This window comes from Silene latifolia, chromosome X, assembly GCF_048544455.1.
Source record: "Silene latifolia isolate original U9 population chromosome X, ASM4854445v1, whole genome shotgun sequence".
Classification (NCBI taxonomy): Eukaryota; Viridiplantae; Streptophyta; class Magnoliopsida; order Caryophyllales; family Caryophyllaceae; genus Silene; species Silene latifolia.
This window is the reverse complement of record NC_133537.1, coordinates 66,329,969-66,346,559: the sequence shown is the minus strand read 5'-3', so window position 1 is coordinate 66,346,559 and position 16,591 is coordinate 66,329,969. Positions and strand designations below refer to the sequence as shown.

General features: G+C 41.5%; 2 protein-coding genes, 1 long non-coding RNA gene and 1 other non-coding gene across 4 annotated transcripts; 3 read left to right on the top strand and 1 right to left on the bottom strand.

Annotated features, from left to right (window-relative positions):
* The first annotated feature begins 2,019 nt into the window (after positions 1-2,019).
* LOC141625258 (small nucleolar RNA R71) lies at positions 2,020-2,126 on the top strand. Its single transcript, XR_012535047.1, has one exon. It is a non-coding gene; the product is annotated as a small nucleolar RNA R71 (small nucleolar RNA).
* Positions 2,127-5,442: 3,316 nt separating this feature from the next.
* LOC141621423 (uncharacterized) lies at positions 5,443-7,737 on the bottom strand. The gene is made up of 3 exons (XR_012532319.1): positions 7,569-7,737; positions 6,605-6,672; positions 5,443-5,643 (listed from the first exon to the last, which is right to left on the bottom strand). It is a non-coding gene; the product is annotated as an uncharacterized LOC141621423 (long non-coding RNA).
* A 2,766-nt stretch (positions 7,738-10,503) lies between these two features.
* LOC141617514 (uncharacterized) lies at positions 10,504-10,998 on the top strand. Its single transcript, XM_074434711.1, has one exon. The coding sequence runs from the start codon at positions 10,504-10,506 to the stop codon at positions 10,996-10,998; it is 495 nt and encodes a 164-aa protein (XP_074290812.1).
* A 330-nt stretch (positions 10,999-11,328) lies between these two features.
* LOC141617513 (uncharacterized) lies at positions 11,329-11,823 on the top strand. The gene has a single exon (XM_074434710.1). It carries the CDS (start codon positions 11,329-11,331, stop codon positions 11,821-11,823), a length of 495 nt encoding a protein of 164 aa, XP_074290811.1.
* Positions 11,824-16,591: the final 4,768 nt, after the last annotated feature.

Sequence of the window (16,591 nt, the reverse complement as noted above, 5' to 3'; positions counted from 1 at the left end):
TAGCCAAGAATGGCCTACCAAGAATGATGGGGGTATGGCTATCCTCCGGAATATCGAGGACAACAAAATCGGTGGGGATTAAAAGCTTTCCAACCTTGACGGGTACGTCCTCAAGCACCCCTATAGGGCGCTTGACGGACCTACGCCAATTGGAGAGTCATGGTAGTGGGAGCTAGGTTTTGAATGAATCCTATTTGCAACTTTCAAAGGAATAACACTCACACTTGCTCCCAAGTCACAAAGAGCTCTTGATATAGGAACACCACCAACTACACATGGGATTGAAAAGCTCCCTGGGTCACCAAGTTTAGTAGGCATTTTGTTAAGGATATGAGCACTACATGCCTCTTCCTTAGCCACTATCTCTTGGTCACCCAAGACTCTTTTCTTGGTCAAAATGTATTTTAAAAACTTTGAGTAGGTTGGCATGTTCATAATCACTTCCGTAAAGGGTAGGGTAACCTCAAGTTTCTCAAGCATATCACAAAACTTGGCATACTTAAGGTTTTCCCTACTCTTAATGGCTCTTGAGGGGTAAGGAATTGTAGGAACAAGTTGGGAATTGGAAGATACCTTTGGAGGAGCCGAATTCTTTGTTACCTTTTTAGAGTGTTGCAAAGATACTTCTTCAATAGCTTCTTCCTCATAAGGGAGGTCTTCCACATATCCATCAACATCCTTATCCACTTGAATTCCACTTCTTGATGAATCTTCACAAGCTTTCTTCCCCTTCTTATCTTCACTAACTCTAGTTGACGGTACCATGGGTGAGCTTCCCCCTTCACCATTCATTCCCAACCCATTCCCCCTGAGCTCTTCATCAACTTCCAACTCAAGGTCTTTGTAGGGGTCCTCGAGCTTTATACCGCTCCTCAACACTACCGCATGAGCATGGTGGTTATTTGAGGCATCCTTGGAGCTTTGTCCTTGGGCCAATAGACCACCGGGCGGTCGTTGAGGGTTGCCTTGGCAAAATTAGCCATCTCTTGACTATGTTGAAGTTGCTTGTTCTTTATCATTTTCAAAAGCTCATTTTGAGGGAGCTCTCCTTGGGGTTCTTGATAAGGTTGGTTGGCTATGGGTAGAGGGAACCCATAGTCATACCGAGTATTGGAACCTTGGTTGTTATTTTGTCCCCCTTGGAGGTTAGCTCTAGGACCATTGTTGTTGAAGTTTGATCCTTGACCTTGTTCTTGAAACCCTTGAACATACCCTTGCCCAAATCCTTGATTTGCTTGGTTCACTTGATTCCCTTGGTAAAACCCTTGGTTGCTTTGGTTTCCACCAAAATCTTGGTACCCTTGTGGTTGGTTACCATAGTTTTGGTTTTGATTGCTGTTTGGCCATTGGTTTTGATTTCCGGGATTAGTTCTTTGGTTGGGGAACGTTCCCCTTTGTTGAGAAAAACCGGGTGGATTATTTTGGGCTTGTGGTTGAAGGTGTTGTGGGTTTTGAACATTGGTACTTTTGTAGCTAAAATTGGGGTGGTTCCTCAAACCGGGATGGTAGAAGTTGGTGTTTGGGTTGTAGACATTGGGATTGTTGTAGGGTGGTCGTGGTGGTCTCGTATTGTTGTTATAGCTTTGGAAAGCATTAACATCTTGGACATTCTCTTCATAGCCACCGGTATAGTTGTTGGCACACAAGTCATAGGTATGACCGCTCCCTCCACAAAGCTCACAACTCGAAGCTTGAACCACTTCCTCCATGGGTGGCCCATGTGAGGTCGCGGCTTGGTGCACTTGATTATTTTGAAACTTCTCAAATTGTTTTGAGAGTAGGTCGAGCTTGGCATTTGTCTCAGAGTTGGAGGGGTTTTCCTTAGGGAACTTCCCATTCCTTCTTAGCATGTTTCTTCTAGAACCATAGTTTGCTTCCGAATCTACCATTTTCTTGATCAATGCCGTGCCCTCTTCATCATTCAAGTGATCAAATCCTCCCCCCACGGAGGCATTTACCATCTCCTTAGTCCTCGGTAGCAAAGTTTGAAAGAATGTTTGAGTGATGTACCATTCCGGTATTCCATGATGGGGACAACTTGCTATTAAGTCTTGATATCGGTCCCAAGTTTCACCTAAAGACTCCCCGTCTTCTTGTTGAAATGTATGAATCTCATTACGGAGCATTGCGGTCTTTGATGAAGGGTAATATTTGGCCATGAATGATTTAGCCAAGGCATCCCATGTCGTGAAGGTATCCGGTAGGTGAATGTTCAACCATCGGTCCGCCTTGCCCGTCAATGAAAACGGAAACAACATCATTCTCAAGGTGTCCTCGGACACCCCATTCTTTTTCATCATTGGACCTTCCTTTTAAACTACCGGAGGTGAGCATGGGCATCCTCTTCAATATGTCCCCCGAACAAATCCTTCTCAATCAACCCGACTTGGGCGGGATGCATTTCAAAGTTGTTTGGGGCCAAGGTGCCAAAATTGATAGGGTTACATGAATCATTATGGTTAGGCCGGTTATGATCTCTAAGAGCCATTTGTGGTGGAGGATTTTGCATATGAGGGGGTGGTGATTGAGGTGGGTTATTTGGAATAGGGAAGTTATGAAAAGGGTTTTCTATTAAAGTCTCAATTGTGATGTTTGGTTGAAGTGTGGTTGTGGTATCAATATTTTGTGGGATGTGTGAATTTGGTTGGTCAAAAGTTTGCTTGAGGGGAATTATTCCTAACTCTCTCAAGGGTCTTTGTCCTCAAGGTTCTAAAAAGCCTTTCGGGGTCGGAGTTGAAGAGTAGAGCTTGGTGATGGTTCCTTCTAGGCATACACTTGACAAACCGTAAGTCTCCTAGTGTTTTTACACACTAGGGGAAGGCAAGAAATCACACACTCTACAAAGAACACACAACTACTAACACAAACTAACAATTGAGAGAAGACTAAAGCAAAGACTCTAAAAAAAAACTAAGTATAACCTAACGCCATCCCCGGCAACGGCGCCATTTGATGTGTAAGATTTAACGATAGGGTCAAGTCGCTTACCATCAACAAAATTAACCCAATTTAAGCGTAAATCGGGGTCGAACCACAAGGATGGAGGGGGTTTCTACTTAGTCTAAATAAGAGTCTAGTCTAGTCAAAAACAAAGAAAAAGGGTTTGATTTAAACTACTTGATGCAACTAAACAAACTATTGAAGAAATATGTGTTCAATTGATTAAAGGCTAGGGTTTTCGGGGTTATCTAAATGAACTATGGGCAAACAAGTCGATTTAAATAGTCTATGATGAAGGTTTGTCCTAGGATGGGAATCAATCTCTTGATTATCCTAAAGGTGATTACCAACTCTCATTGAGCAACAACCCATTCTAAAGCATGCAACAAGACCACCACAAACTCTCATTTAATGGAGGAATTAAGCAACTAAGACAAAAGGCACAAGTTCTCACTTACACAATTCATCAAACACCTTGTATGCAATACTAAGAAGACAAATTCTACACCAAAGACTCAAAACAATCACCCTATCATGCCCAATAATCCGATTTAGACTCCCCCTAAACCCTAGAAGGGTAACTACTCACTCATGTTTAAATTGTTCAAGCAAATAAATGGAGAAGAACAAACAACAAAAAGAGATGACATAGTAATGATTCTAGCAATTATAAAATACAAATCAAAATGTAAACAATTGATTAACAAAGTAAATAAGAGAAGAGATGTACCAACAAAAGTAAAGATGATTGCTTTGATTGAATAAATGAAGGAAATCCTCCAAAATCTCCCAATACAATCCTCAAAAACAAGTGTAAACAATTGATAATTACTAGTACTAACTAATTCTTACTAAATAATTAATAATAATTGTGGAAAGATTAAAGCTTGATTAGGGAAAAATTACAATAATTAGGGAAAGTTTTCAGATCTAGGGTTATCCCCACAAATGGTTAAGAGAGGGGGTATTTATAGTCTTTCATAAGATTAAGAAGAAAAGAGGAGAAAAGCCCAAAATCCGTCACTTACGCTTTGGACGCCAGGACTGTCACGGGATTAAGCCTACCGGCAAGGTCAAATAACTTGAAGTTTGGAAATAGGCTGGCAAGTGTGTTCTGCGGTGGACCGGCTGCCACCACCGAACACTGTCTTCAGGTCTTCAAATTCTTCCTTGTGATGTGCTCTGCCGGTTGGCCGGCTGCCGGTGTGTCTACCGGTAGCGAGGCCAAACGAAAATTTGTCTCTAACTCTTATCAAATTCCTCCTGTTGTGCTCTGCCGGTGGACCGGCTTCCGGCCTACCGGTAGAAAACAACCTTCAGCATCCTTCTTCCTATTTCTTGGCATAGTTGGGGGGGGGTGTTCTGTTAGGTGGCCGGGTGCACGGCCTCCCGTCGCGAACACAATGCTCAACATTTTTCACCTCTTCTTCATGTAAAGGCATTGGAATGCCTTCCTTGCCCCAATTCCTCTATACCCGACTCGATTCCTGCAAGAGGATACACCAAATCACAGGTACGGGGATTGGGCACAAAATACAAGGAAAGGCATATAAAACCGACTCGGTATGAGTCAGAATGCATAAAAGAAAAGGGAAATTTGGTGCAAATAAATCATATATCAGTTTTTCCTGATTTTACAATATACCCTCGGCCTTTTTTATAAAATCACACAAGTTGCCTCCGGAACTCATTAAATTGTTCTACATATACTCTAAACGGAAAATTCACGTGGTACCCTCGAACGTTGCCATTTTTCACGTGATACCCAACTTTTTAGGTTTGTGCACATGATATCCTTGAAATTTGCTTTTCAAGCACAACGTGCCTTTTTTTATCGTTTTTAAAATTTTCAATTGAACATAAATTATAGACCAGAAATCGGAACTGAATCATTTTTTTTTCAAATTGATTAACTCATCGAGATCTATATTATTGATAAAACGAAAATGGTCATTCGGAAATTTAAGATCGAAAATATGTTTCATTTGAGATTTTCGTTAAAAAAAAAACTCTTTAAAATGTCAGTCGACAATTTTTTTTCTCAAATCGTAGATTATGACGAGATAATCATGTAACGGAAAAAAAAATCTGTTGATTCTGAATTCCGATCTAGGAGTTATGCACAATTGAGTTTTTTTACAGCGACAAAAAGGATATGTTGTGCATGAAAATCAAACATGGAGGATATAATGTACACAAACTTTAAAAGTTGGGTACCATGTGCAAAATGACAAAGTTCGAGGGTACTACGTGAATTTTCCGTACTCTAAATACTAAAATTTGACAAATTTAAATATTTTATTCGGGCAGTTTTAGTTGAATACTCATCTAGATTACGTAGAGAATTTTTGAGATAATATGTAACTATAAAAAAACTCGAATTTGGACATTTGGGGTATTTTAGGAACTAATGTGGAAGTTTAGGGGTATATCAGATGTTTCTTAAAGATCGAGAGTATATGGTAGAATTTCGGGAGGGTATACAGGGTGTACACCGTAGAAAATTCCAAAAAGTATATATTTCCTTATAAAGTAAATATTAACCCGTGTATCAACCTCTACATATCAAAAAGATGAAGTAGACATCTTGCTCTCCTTCAAAACTCTGCCACTATGTTACCATCTTGTCTTCATGTCCAAGCTTGCCTTACATCTATCCCTTCTTATTGAAATGTTGGGTTCTTCAAATAATTGTTTAGACTCCTGCACCATTTATTTCTATGTAGGTAAAGTTGCATGAGCCAGTGAAAAGAATTTAACTCTATATTAAATACATACCCTATAAAGAAACAAAGGTATTATTGTAAAACCAGCTTTTAGCTACAAATGAAGGCACTTAAAATAGCTTGATAAGTACTTTACAAACGGTAGCTATGTAAAAACAACCAGCGTCTTTACAATAAATTAAATTTTTTTTGAGGATTTCGAAACGATAGCTATGTACGTCAATCATCGAAGAACGTTGAAGGAATCTCTTTATAGAATTTCCTCATTTACTCCACAATCTAAACCTACCTAACTACAATTCTCACAAGCTGTAAGCAAAAAAGGGAGCACGATATAGCCGTTGAGCAAAAATATACGAAACGGTTTTAATATACGGATACGATACGGTATACGGTTTCAATTAAACGAATTTCCGTATATACGATACGGTTTTCAAAAAACCGTATCGTATCCAGGTCGGGCAAAAACAAAACCGGGTATACGGTTTCTGATACGGTTTTTGAAAAGAAATAAAAGAAACCAAAAATATCTTACAAAAACTAAATAATTTAACCAAAATCACTTTAACTTGTCCACTTTCTTTTTTCCTAATGCATTTGTATAATGAATATTGAAATTTTGATTTTTTTAATATGTAACCTATTATTAAACTTAAGTTAGGGTGTACCGGTTTTATCGCGTATGCAATAAATTAAACAACAAACAACTGAAATCCGTATCCGGGTATACAAAAACCGGGTATACGGAAAATGGTTATATGGAAACCGGGTCGGATCCGTATCGATAAAATTGTGAATTTAAAAACCGTATACCTGATACGGTTTTCAAAACCGTATCGGGTATACGGTTTTACTCAGCCCTAGATATAGGTGAACCTATCTCAGTTTGGTCACAAATAATGCATAAAACTTGGTCAAGCACAAAAGCCATAACATACCTGTATATAAAAGCTAGCTCCGCCAACTGAACATGCAAGTGATTCCGAGCTATTATCTCCTTGATGATCTGAAATCCAAAATACTTTAATTCATCAAAACAAAATCTATGTTTAATCTATTTACCAATAGAAAGTAAATAGTATAAAGTTGCACATCCAAACACAAATTACCAACGATTTTGTTTGACTCTAACACAAGATAGTGACAGCCAGCCTCCCCATCTAAATAGTACAAAATTACAAATCACTTTATTATGTAATTGGAAACGTCTTTATCAATTATTTTAACCAAACTTCAACCTCCACCCTCCTCCTCCAATCTCCTCTAACCTCAACCTCAAACTCAAACATCAACCTCCTTCTCCTCAGCTTTTAGCCTCACCCTCCACAACCGCAGCTTCCCCCTCTTTATCCTCCTTCTCCAACCTCCTTCAACCCCAACCCCGACCCCAAGCACAAACAAACCTCCTCCTTCACGTCTGACCTTAACCTCCTCATCCAATCTCCTCCTCCACGTCTGACCTCAACCTGCTCATCCAACCTCCTCCTAAGTGACGATCAGCTAAAAATGAATGACTTGTTGTATGGGTTCTCACTGGCTTACCTCTATTTAGTAGACAAGATAACTCAAGAGAAATTGTTTATATTGGCGTAGTAATGTCCAACAAATATGTATACATCGACAGAATATATTGTCAATTGAGGCATGACCATATGTGCTATTTTCAAGTTCTAGGAACACAGGGCTGCAATTACATGAACTATAATATTCTACTGAAAGTACACAAATATTCAATCGACAATTATCTTCTTACCTTTTCAATAAGTTGTGGGGAGGATATAATGTTTGCAATGTCATTTAACAGTCTTATTTAAGCTACATTATCTTATAACGGTTATAGTCAGTCGTTAAAGCTATATATAATAATGAATAAGAGAGAGAGTTCAAAGAAGATTTACTTACTTCGCATCACGATTGCGTTAAGTCCATCTCGAATCAAAAAATTTGCTGCTTCATATCGATCATCAAGTAAGATCAGTTTGGCCTACAAGTGTGATGACAATACTTGAGGTATATAATAGTATAAGATAAAATTAAAGTACAAAATTCGTAAAAATATACTACTCATATTAGAACAGAGGAACATCTTGACAAAGTTCTTTTTCAGAAACAAAATATCCAATAATTTAAATTGATGGTCTATTCAAAACTAAGCCTCATTAACCAAACCCAAATCAAATCAAACAATACAATGATGAAATATTGTACCTTTCCCCCCTCTCCTTATTTCATTTGCATTGTCAAGCTTTCTTAGTTTTGTCAAGAAAAGGGGGAATCTTCTTTGCAACTCCATCATCTATAAGAAATATTCCTCCCGAAATACATTAGAATTGAAAATGCAGATGTCTGTTAGGTCAGCGCGTAAAGAAATGAGCAAAGTTTAGCGACTACATATCATCACAGCTTAGGTGACTCCATTGAAACCTAAGATTTTGTAAATGACTTTGGAAATGTGTGGACATGGGCCACGGGGGCGCTTGGTAACAAGCGTTTGCATTTGTGGAGTCGCCACCAATTTTTATGGGAATTTGGAACCGTTCGAATACCTCGTGTTATGTCAAGACACAAAGTAGTGACATGAACACTAAGAACTCGTTACCCTTAGCATTGTATGTCTAGAATGACTCTCGTGGATGCCAATGAACACGGATGTTCACAGAGATCTGGAGTAAGGGGTGAGGGTACGTATTAGGAAGCTCTTTTGATCGAACATCTAATCCCGCCCGCCTTGATAGCGGCCTCTACTAATGATTAGGGAAATTGTCTATACTCGATATATTGTCGATTATATGCATGCAATGCAACATCCAACGTTTTAATCCTAGCATGTGAAGAATTAGACGAAGTCGGTTAACACATAATTTAATCATACAAGTGGGTCGAAGTAGAGATTTAAATCGATTACATGTGAAAACATACAAGTGATACAATAGAAGGAATACAATAATAAATACAATAATGAAAATTACAATAATTACATTGGATTAATTAATTGATGTCGAAAATACTTTTAAAACGGATAATTTGAGAAAGAATAAATAAATAAATTAGCGAACATGAATTAGGGTGTTAATACGAGTAATAGTTAATTAATACGTAAAATAATAAACTAGGTCTAGGAAAAACGGGAGTTCTAAGACAGAAATCAACCAGGAACAGGCGCAGCAGAGCTGCGTCCCTTGGAAGAGGCGCAGCAGTTGTTGCGTCCGTTCCTTGGCTCAATTCTGGCTGTGAAGCCGGAATTGCGAGTTGTTAATGTTCGTTGGTGATTTTAATGATCGATTATGATATTTGACTCGGATGTAAGTGATTAACATGTTATTTACATGTGATTAAGGGTCATAAAAGCAATAAACATGGATGATGACTAATTAGAACTAATTATTGTGAGATTAAAAGGTTAATTAATGAATTGAATAAACTAAGACAAATTAATTAGGTTAAATTAAGGATGAATCAATGATGGATATGATAAATAACAGACGGGAATATACCAAAGATCGAATTCTAGGGATTCAATATTAACGAATCGAATCTCTAAAACTCGGGTTGACTTTAATGACGAAAACCCGCAAATATTGGTTATAAGGGATTTAAGTCGAGATTTAATGACGAATTAAGTAATAATGATTTATTTACATGTTAGAAATATTATACTTAAATTATCGTGTTAAAAGAAACATGAATAATTGAAAACAAAGCGAAAAACAATAGAACGAACAAAAGACGAAGGAAGAAGAAAGGAAGCAGGTACTGCGTCCCTTCGAAGAGGCGCAGCAGTTGCTGCGTCCTTTCTCGACGGTTGTCCTCTGATAATCCGTAAAAAGGGTTTTTAAACAAAGTTTTACAAATCGGTTTTAAGAATACTTTCGATATCTTACAATATTGATTACGATAATAAAGAACAATAAACAAAAGAAGAATTTACACTCTCAGACTTACATGTTTGACGAAACGAGATGAACTAAGTTAACGTTTAGTGATGCTCGACTCGAATGTAGACGAAAGTGCCCTCGTAAGAGGAAAACGAACAAGATTGATTAATGTTGATTATGGTGGAATTGGTCAAATTGGTCGGTTATGCAAAACGAGGCTGGTACTCAGAAGGATCCGAGCTTACTTGGTCGAATGTTCAAGCTCGTAGACGCCAAAAAGTAAGAACGTGGTCTAGAATGCAAAGGGAGAAGAGAAGGGCGGACACTCACGTGAGAAATATGTGAGACCGAAGGTCTCTATTTATAATAATCACACGGAGGAAGTAGGGTTTTTCAGAGAAACTTTGGAAGTGAATCTCGAAAAGATACGAAAAATACGCAAAAAGGACTTGGGAAGAGGCGCAACAGGCACTGCGTCTCTTGGAAGAGGCGCAGCACTTGCTGCGTCCTTTCTCAAGTGGTTTCCTCCTGCAGAAGAATGATTTCCGCGTTTTGGTTATTGAATAATGGATTAATCTTGTTTTCCTTAATATTTTGTGTGAATATTACGGGAAATTCTTTTCCAAAGATTAAAAGATTGCGAAATATGGAATAGAAATATCCGGAACATTCCAGAACATCCTGACTCGGTTTTAGAAAATGAAGACGGTTTTTTTTTTACCAGGACTCCAAATGTACTCTAATTACCGCCAAAACGACCATATCGGCACGTAGATGACAATTAAGAGGTAGACACAACTGTTTGAGCGATCACTTGACGATAAACTTACGAACTGTCATAAATCGTTCCGCGTACCAAACATGCGGTCCAATCATCACCGGGTGGTTTGCGGGAGGTGCAGAAATGAGGTATCTACACCTTCACCCCAGGGGTAGTGGGCACTACACCATTCATCCATATCATGAAACCTGCCATACGCCAGAATGAACAACAGAACGCCAGTAAGGCTGCCACCACCCAGTGGACATACGAAACAGGGATACTGTGTACTGCCATACCCCGGGAAGAACCTGATGATTGGCGCAAGCCTTACATTAGTTGGCTACGTGATGAGGTATTACCACCTGACCAGAAAGACGCCAGGAGTTTCAAAATGAAATCTTCCAGATTCGTACTCATTGACGGCATCCTATTTAGGAAGTCCTCGGCAGGACCCTATCAGAGGTGCTTAAGCGCACAGGAGGCACAGACAGTAATGTGTGATATCCACAGTGGTGATTGTGGAAATCACACGGGGGGTAGGAGCCTGTCCAACAAAGCACTAAGGCTGGGTTACTTCTGGCCTACCATAAGGAACGACGCCACAAATTACGTCAAGAAATGTGAAGAATGCCAAAAGCACGCCCCTGTCAGCCACCAGCCAGCGGAACATATGCATCCGATCATCTCGCCTTAGCCTTTTATGAAATGGGGAATGGACATTGTGGGGCCATTACCCCGCGCTTCTAGAAACAGGACGTAAATGTTGGCAATGACGGACTACTTCTCTAAATGGATAGAGGCAGAAGCTTTCCCTCAGGCCCTGGAGAAACATGTGATATCTTTCATCAAGAGGAACATAGTCAGCAGATATGGCATCCCTTCAGAAATCATATGTGACAACGGGTCACAATTCATATACAACAGAACGAAAGACTACTACGCCAGGTGGAACATCAAGCTGTTTAAATCTACTCCTAGGAATCCACAGTCCAACGGTTAGGCAGAATCCAGTAACAAGATAGTCATGAACAATCTGAAAAGAAGGTTGGAGGAGATAGGAGCCAACTGGGCCGATGAGCTTCCCTTCGTGCTATGGTCTGATAGAACCACCCGCAAAGTGGCAACAGGTCAAACACCATTCAGTCTGGTATATAGGGCCGAGGCAGTTATTCCCTCTGAGGTGCAAGTACCGATATATCGCTATGCCAATGCCACCAAAGAGAGGAACCAAGTAGAAATGGCCAGTAGCCTGGATACCATTGATGAGTCAAGGACCAGCGCCCAAATCAGGATGGCCGCCTACAAACAGATAGCAGCCAAGAGTTACAATAAAAATGTAAGACTAAGAACGCTGCAGGTAGGAGACCTGGTACGCAGGAAGGTATTCCCCAACACCAAGAATCAGAGTGCAGGTAAATTTGCCTACAACTGGGAAGGTCCCTACCGCATAGAAGGCATCGTGGGTAATGGGGCATACAAGTTGGAGACTATGGACGGGGAAGCTGTCCCTAGATCTTAGAACATCATTCACCTCAAAAAGTATTATGTCTAAGGTTCCAGGTGCAGGACCCAGAAGTTCCACCTCCAACAGGTACATCCCAGAACCCTTGAATCCCAACATTCAGTACTTTAGGAACCTAAGAACATGAACTAACTTGCTAAAAGTATCATTGACTAAGCAGCTATCGCTTGAAGGGGAACATCCCCAGATCCCACTTGTTGGAGCCACAGCTCACTCTCTCATAAGGTACATACGAAAAGAACTAATCATTTTGTCTCGTACCGCCTGACTGTACCACCTGCATTGGTCTGATGGTAACATCTATTTTGACAGCAGGAACAACTAAGTCACCAGGCAAGGTCTTTCGTTCAGTACACACGTGCTAAGTCTCCTGAATTCAGCATGTACTACTAAGGAAATGGCAACTTACAACGTATCTCTCAAATCCTCTGAGTCAAAACCTTTTTTATTTATTTTCCCTTGGTGTCAACTTCAGCAGGTGTCACAAGGAGCAAAATGTGGAAGCAGCGTACATAGTATTTCAAACGGCCAAAACGAAACTCTCTTTCTTTTTAAGTTGTTGTAAAAATTCTGGGGGAACACACTTTGTGCTCCCTAAACTATTTTGGATTTATGAAATTGCTTCCATTTTTAAGTTCATCGTTGTTTTTAGATTGAATGTGGATATGGTAAGTTTAATATTAAGGCAATGTCCTAGTAGGCTAACCGATGAACAGGAACTAGCAAAGTGTTCCTCCTGGAGGAAGTACCCAATGTGCGCATGGTCGAAACAGAGGGATTCGAGCATCCTGATGGACAGAAAGCTCCCTGAACCACCATAGGCACCTCAACAAGTACGAATCCGGCACATAAACAGAAAGAACAAAAGAAATGCTAGCAAAAGAACAGAAGGAACAAAACGAAAAATTTCATAAACACCCCTCAGTAGGAGGAACTTCAAAAGCAAATATTTTTGCCCCTCCTACGAGGCAAAAACAAAAGTACCAAAAGGTGTCGGGCACCAAGAGTTAGATTACAATGGCCCACCACACAGGGTGCCCAACAAAACATCAAGATAAAAAATTAAAATTTAAAATGCGTAAACTAGGCAGCAGCAGCAGAATCTGGGATGGCATCAGCAGTAACATCCACAGGAATGTTAGGCTCCATAGCAGCCTCTCCGCCAGATGGACCTTCCCCTCCCTGGGCAACAAGGGTATCCTCCCTGACCTCCTCGACCGATGTAACAGCTGGTGGTTCACTCCTAACACTGGTCTCTCCATCGTCACCCCTCAGCAAGTCATTGATGAGGCTGAAGTCCGGCTTGACCGGATAAGCAGCATGAAACAGCCGTTCCTCCTCAGTGAGGTCCCAGTTGGAGTGCCCACCCACCTCGAACTCCTTAATGCATTTGATCTTTGTTTCCCAGGCAGAAACCGATGTAGAGTCCAAGAGCAGGTGCTTCAGCAGCTCCACCTCCTTGTGAGCCTCTTCCATATGCCCTTCTGCCACCTTCCTCTCAGCATCCAGCTATTTCTGTGCAGCTGCCTTCTCCTCAGCCAGCTTCTTCTGGGAAGCCACCCTCTCCCTCCTAGCCAGTGTCAGATCTGCCTCCACCTTCCCCAGGTTGACATTAAGGTTGTTCACCTCCCCCATCAATCTGGCAACCTCCCTGCGCAGGAACAGGCCGTCCTGCAAAACCTGCCAGAGAAGCAGTCAGCAACACGAACAAAATAAACCAGTAGAACGTAAAGGGAATTATAAAGGTACCTGCAGAGCATGCCCAGGAGCTTCATCTAGCACAGCAGGGAGGGAAGTATTTCTCAAAGAATGGACAGCAGCCGGAAGCAGGAACTGTTCCATGTGAGGCCAGAGAGGTACCCCACTGGAGCCATACCCCTTATGAAGGCGGATTACAGTGGAAGTATTGGGCAGGGGTGGCCTAGGAGCCACTGCAGCCAGAGGAGCAACCTCAATAGGGATAGGCTTGCTAACCGGCGCCATTTTAGCAGGGAGCAATGACCTCTTCCTGGGAGAAGGACCGGAGGAGGCAGAAGCAACCTGCTTCCTCTTCCTATCCAGCAGGGAGAGGGAGGAAACAGGAGTATTCTCTAGTACAGGAACATAGTTAGAACGTAAACACAAAATGACCATATAACAAGAACAACCACCCATGAAAACCAAAGCCTTACCAGACGACATCTGGAATTCGGCGGTTGGGGGTTCTTGCTGACTGGTGGAGGTACCAACTTCCTCTTCCTCCTCTTCCTCCTCTTCCTCTTCCCCTTCTTCTTTTTCTTCCTTCTCTTCTTCCTCCTCTTGCTCTCCTTCACTAACGTCAAGAGGTACGGAGGCAGATGCACCAACAGGGGAAGAAAGAACACGAGGATAAGAACGAGTTGCAACAAGGAGAGCAAATAAACAGTTAACCACACTATGATCTTTTGAGGGAACTGACTGCTTCAAACCTGCAGCAGTACACCAGTAAGAACATTAAGGTAAAATAAAAACAACAGACACCCAGAAACTAAAGTTACTTTTAGAGGTCCCCCACTTGTCAAACAAGTACTCGGGGGTGGGGGTAAGAGAGTCAATCTTAACAAAGATGAATTTAGTATTCCATCCTTCATCCGTCACTTTGGGAGGGAGGATCACAACAGGTCTACTACAATCGCAGGACCTTAAGGTGATAATCCTGGCAACAAAGGGCCTAAAAGAATAAAGCAGGGCAAGGTCACCCAGGCCAATCCCTAGAGCATGATCCTCATCAAGGATGCAGACCGAGACCATAATGCGCCATGCATGAGGCGCAAGCTGGCAGATCCCCAACCTGTAGTGACGCAAGATCCTTTGCACCAAAGGAGGAAAGGGAAAAGACAAACCCTGAGTAAAAGGGTACTCGTACAGGCATGCTCAACCGGGATTATGGGCATCTGACGCCTTCCCAGGCTGAGGAATATGTATCACGACCTCCTGCCCGAGGCCAAACATCTCTCTCACCTCCTCAAGAGGGGTGTCAGCCAAGCTGGAATCGCACAGATAGTGATCTGCGAGGATCCCAGAAGATCGGAAGGGAGAGAGAGAAGCAGCAGGTGGACCCCCACGAGGAGGAGGAGGAGCGGTACGACGGATAAACTTTTTTACCATAATTGTGGAGATTAGAGGCGACAAAATTAAGAGAGAGGGAAGAAAGTAAGGGGTTTACCTGGTGGATAGAGATGTCTTATAAGAGGGGGGAGAGAGTAAAGGGTTTTAGAGAGAGAGGTTAATAAAGATGGGAATAAAGGAAGTCGGGGGGGAGAGGGGTGTATTTATAACCGAGAGGATTTAAGGGAGGGAGTTAAAAGAAGGAAGTTAAGGGTGGGAGTTAGGTTGGGGAGGAATCGAGGGAAAAGAGACGTGGGGGAAGTGGGAAGTTACTAAGAGGAATGATTGATTAGACCTCTAACGGTCAGTGGATAAAAATGCAAGTGGGCTGATGCCACGCTACGATATCACCACTACATGCAGCACCCAGGAGGGAAGCAACTCCCATCATCCATCGAGCAAGAATAAAATATGGCAGTTGCTTGGGGGGTAATTATATGGGTAAAAATACCCTCTCATTCTCACCATGACATGACAACTCGCAATTGGATAAAATAAAGACACATGGATCAATGACGAAGCAGCAGGCTACTAGACGCAAGGAAGAACAAGGGGGGATGAACCTGGACACTCAAGTAACACAAAGGCCATGGTTGAACGAAATAATAAACAAACCACCAGGAACGTTGAAATGGTCAGCAGGAACATCGTGGTAGTCAGCAGAAGCTTTGACAAAGTCAGCAACCACTCCCTATTTCATAGGAAGTGGAGCATGACGAAGAATCATTCCTAGACTGTTCTCATATCCTCCATCCTTATGACGACAGAGAGATCAATGTCCTCGAAGACGACGATATCGAAAGTGGAATGCTCATGCTTTCCATTGCCTTCAACAATAAATTTTCCAAAATAGAGGGAGCGATTGATAGCCTAAACGCTCGGCTTTCCAACATGGAGAACCAGCTTGTTGAAATGGGTAAGAAGCTTGATGCCCAACCTCTCAAGACAAACCCTCAAAGTCCTAAAGCAATAAGTGAGCGATCTATTCCTGGTTCTTCTCATCCAAGAATCAGAATCAATAAAGGCAACCTCATAGAGCCTTAATCAAAGAAACCTAACAATTCTCCAAGGTCATCTACAAAGGTTGTCGACAAGAAGGATACACCCCCCAGGAAATTTACCAACATTGGTATTACATACGCCGATACTCTTCAGAGACTCATGGAGCGACGAATGTTGAAGCCTATCGGTCCTACGTCAGATCTAGAAGAGAAGTCTAGGTTCTGGGATAGTAATGCCTATTGTAAGTACCATAGAGGCAAAGGGCATGATACAGAGAAATGTTTCAAATTAAAACACGTCATTCAGGATATGATTGAAAGCGGGAAGTTATCCCTCTCAACCTTTAACCCACAAGGCAACTTAGGCAATCCTCATGGATATACCACTTATCAGGAAACTCTTCTTGACTGTTATCCTTCCAGTGTTCCCAATAATGAGGACAAGGTTCTCAAATGGATGAATGCTCAAAGTCAGATGCCAAAGCCAGTTGCCAGAAGAATAAATGTTCAAGCGTAGGCCAATCTGAGATCGAGTCAAAGTCCGAGTCCGAGTCCGAGTCCGAGTCCGAGTCCTAGGCTTTCTATCCCATAATTATTTTCTAGTATTTTTCTTTATGTCCATTTCCATTTCTAGTGAT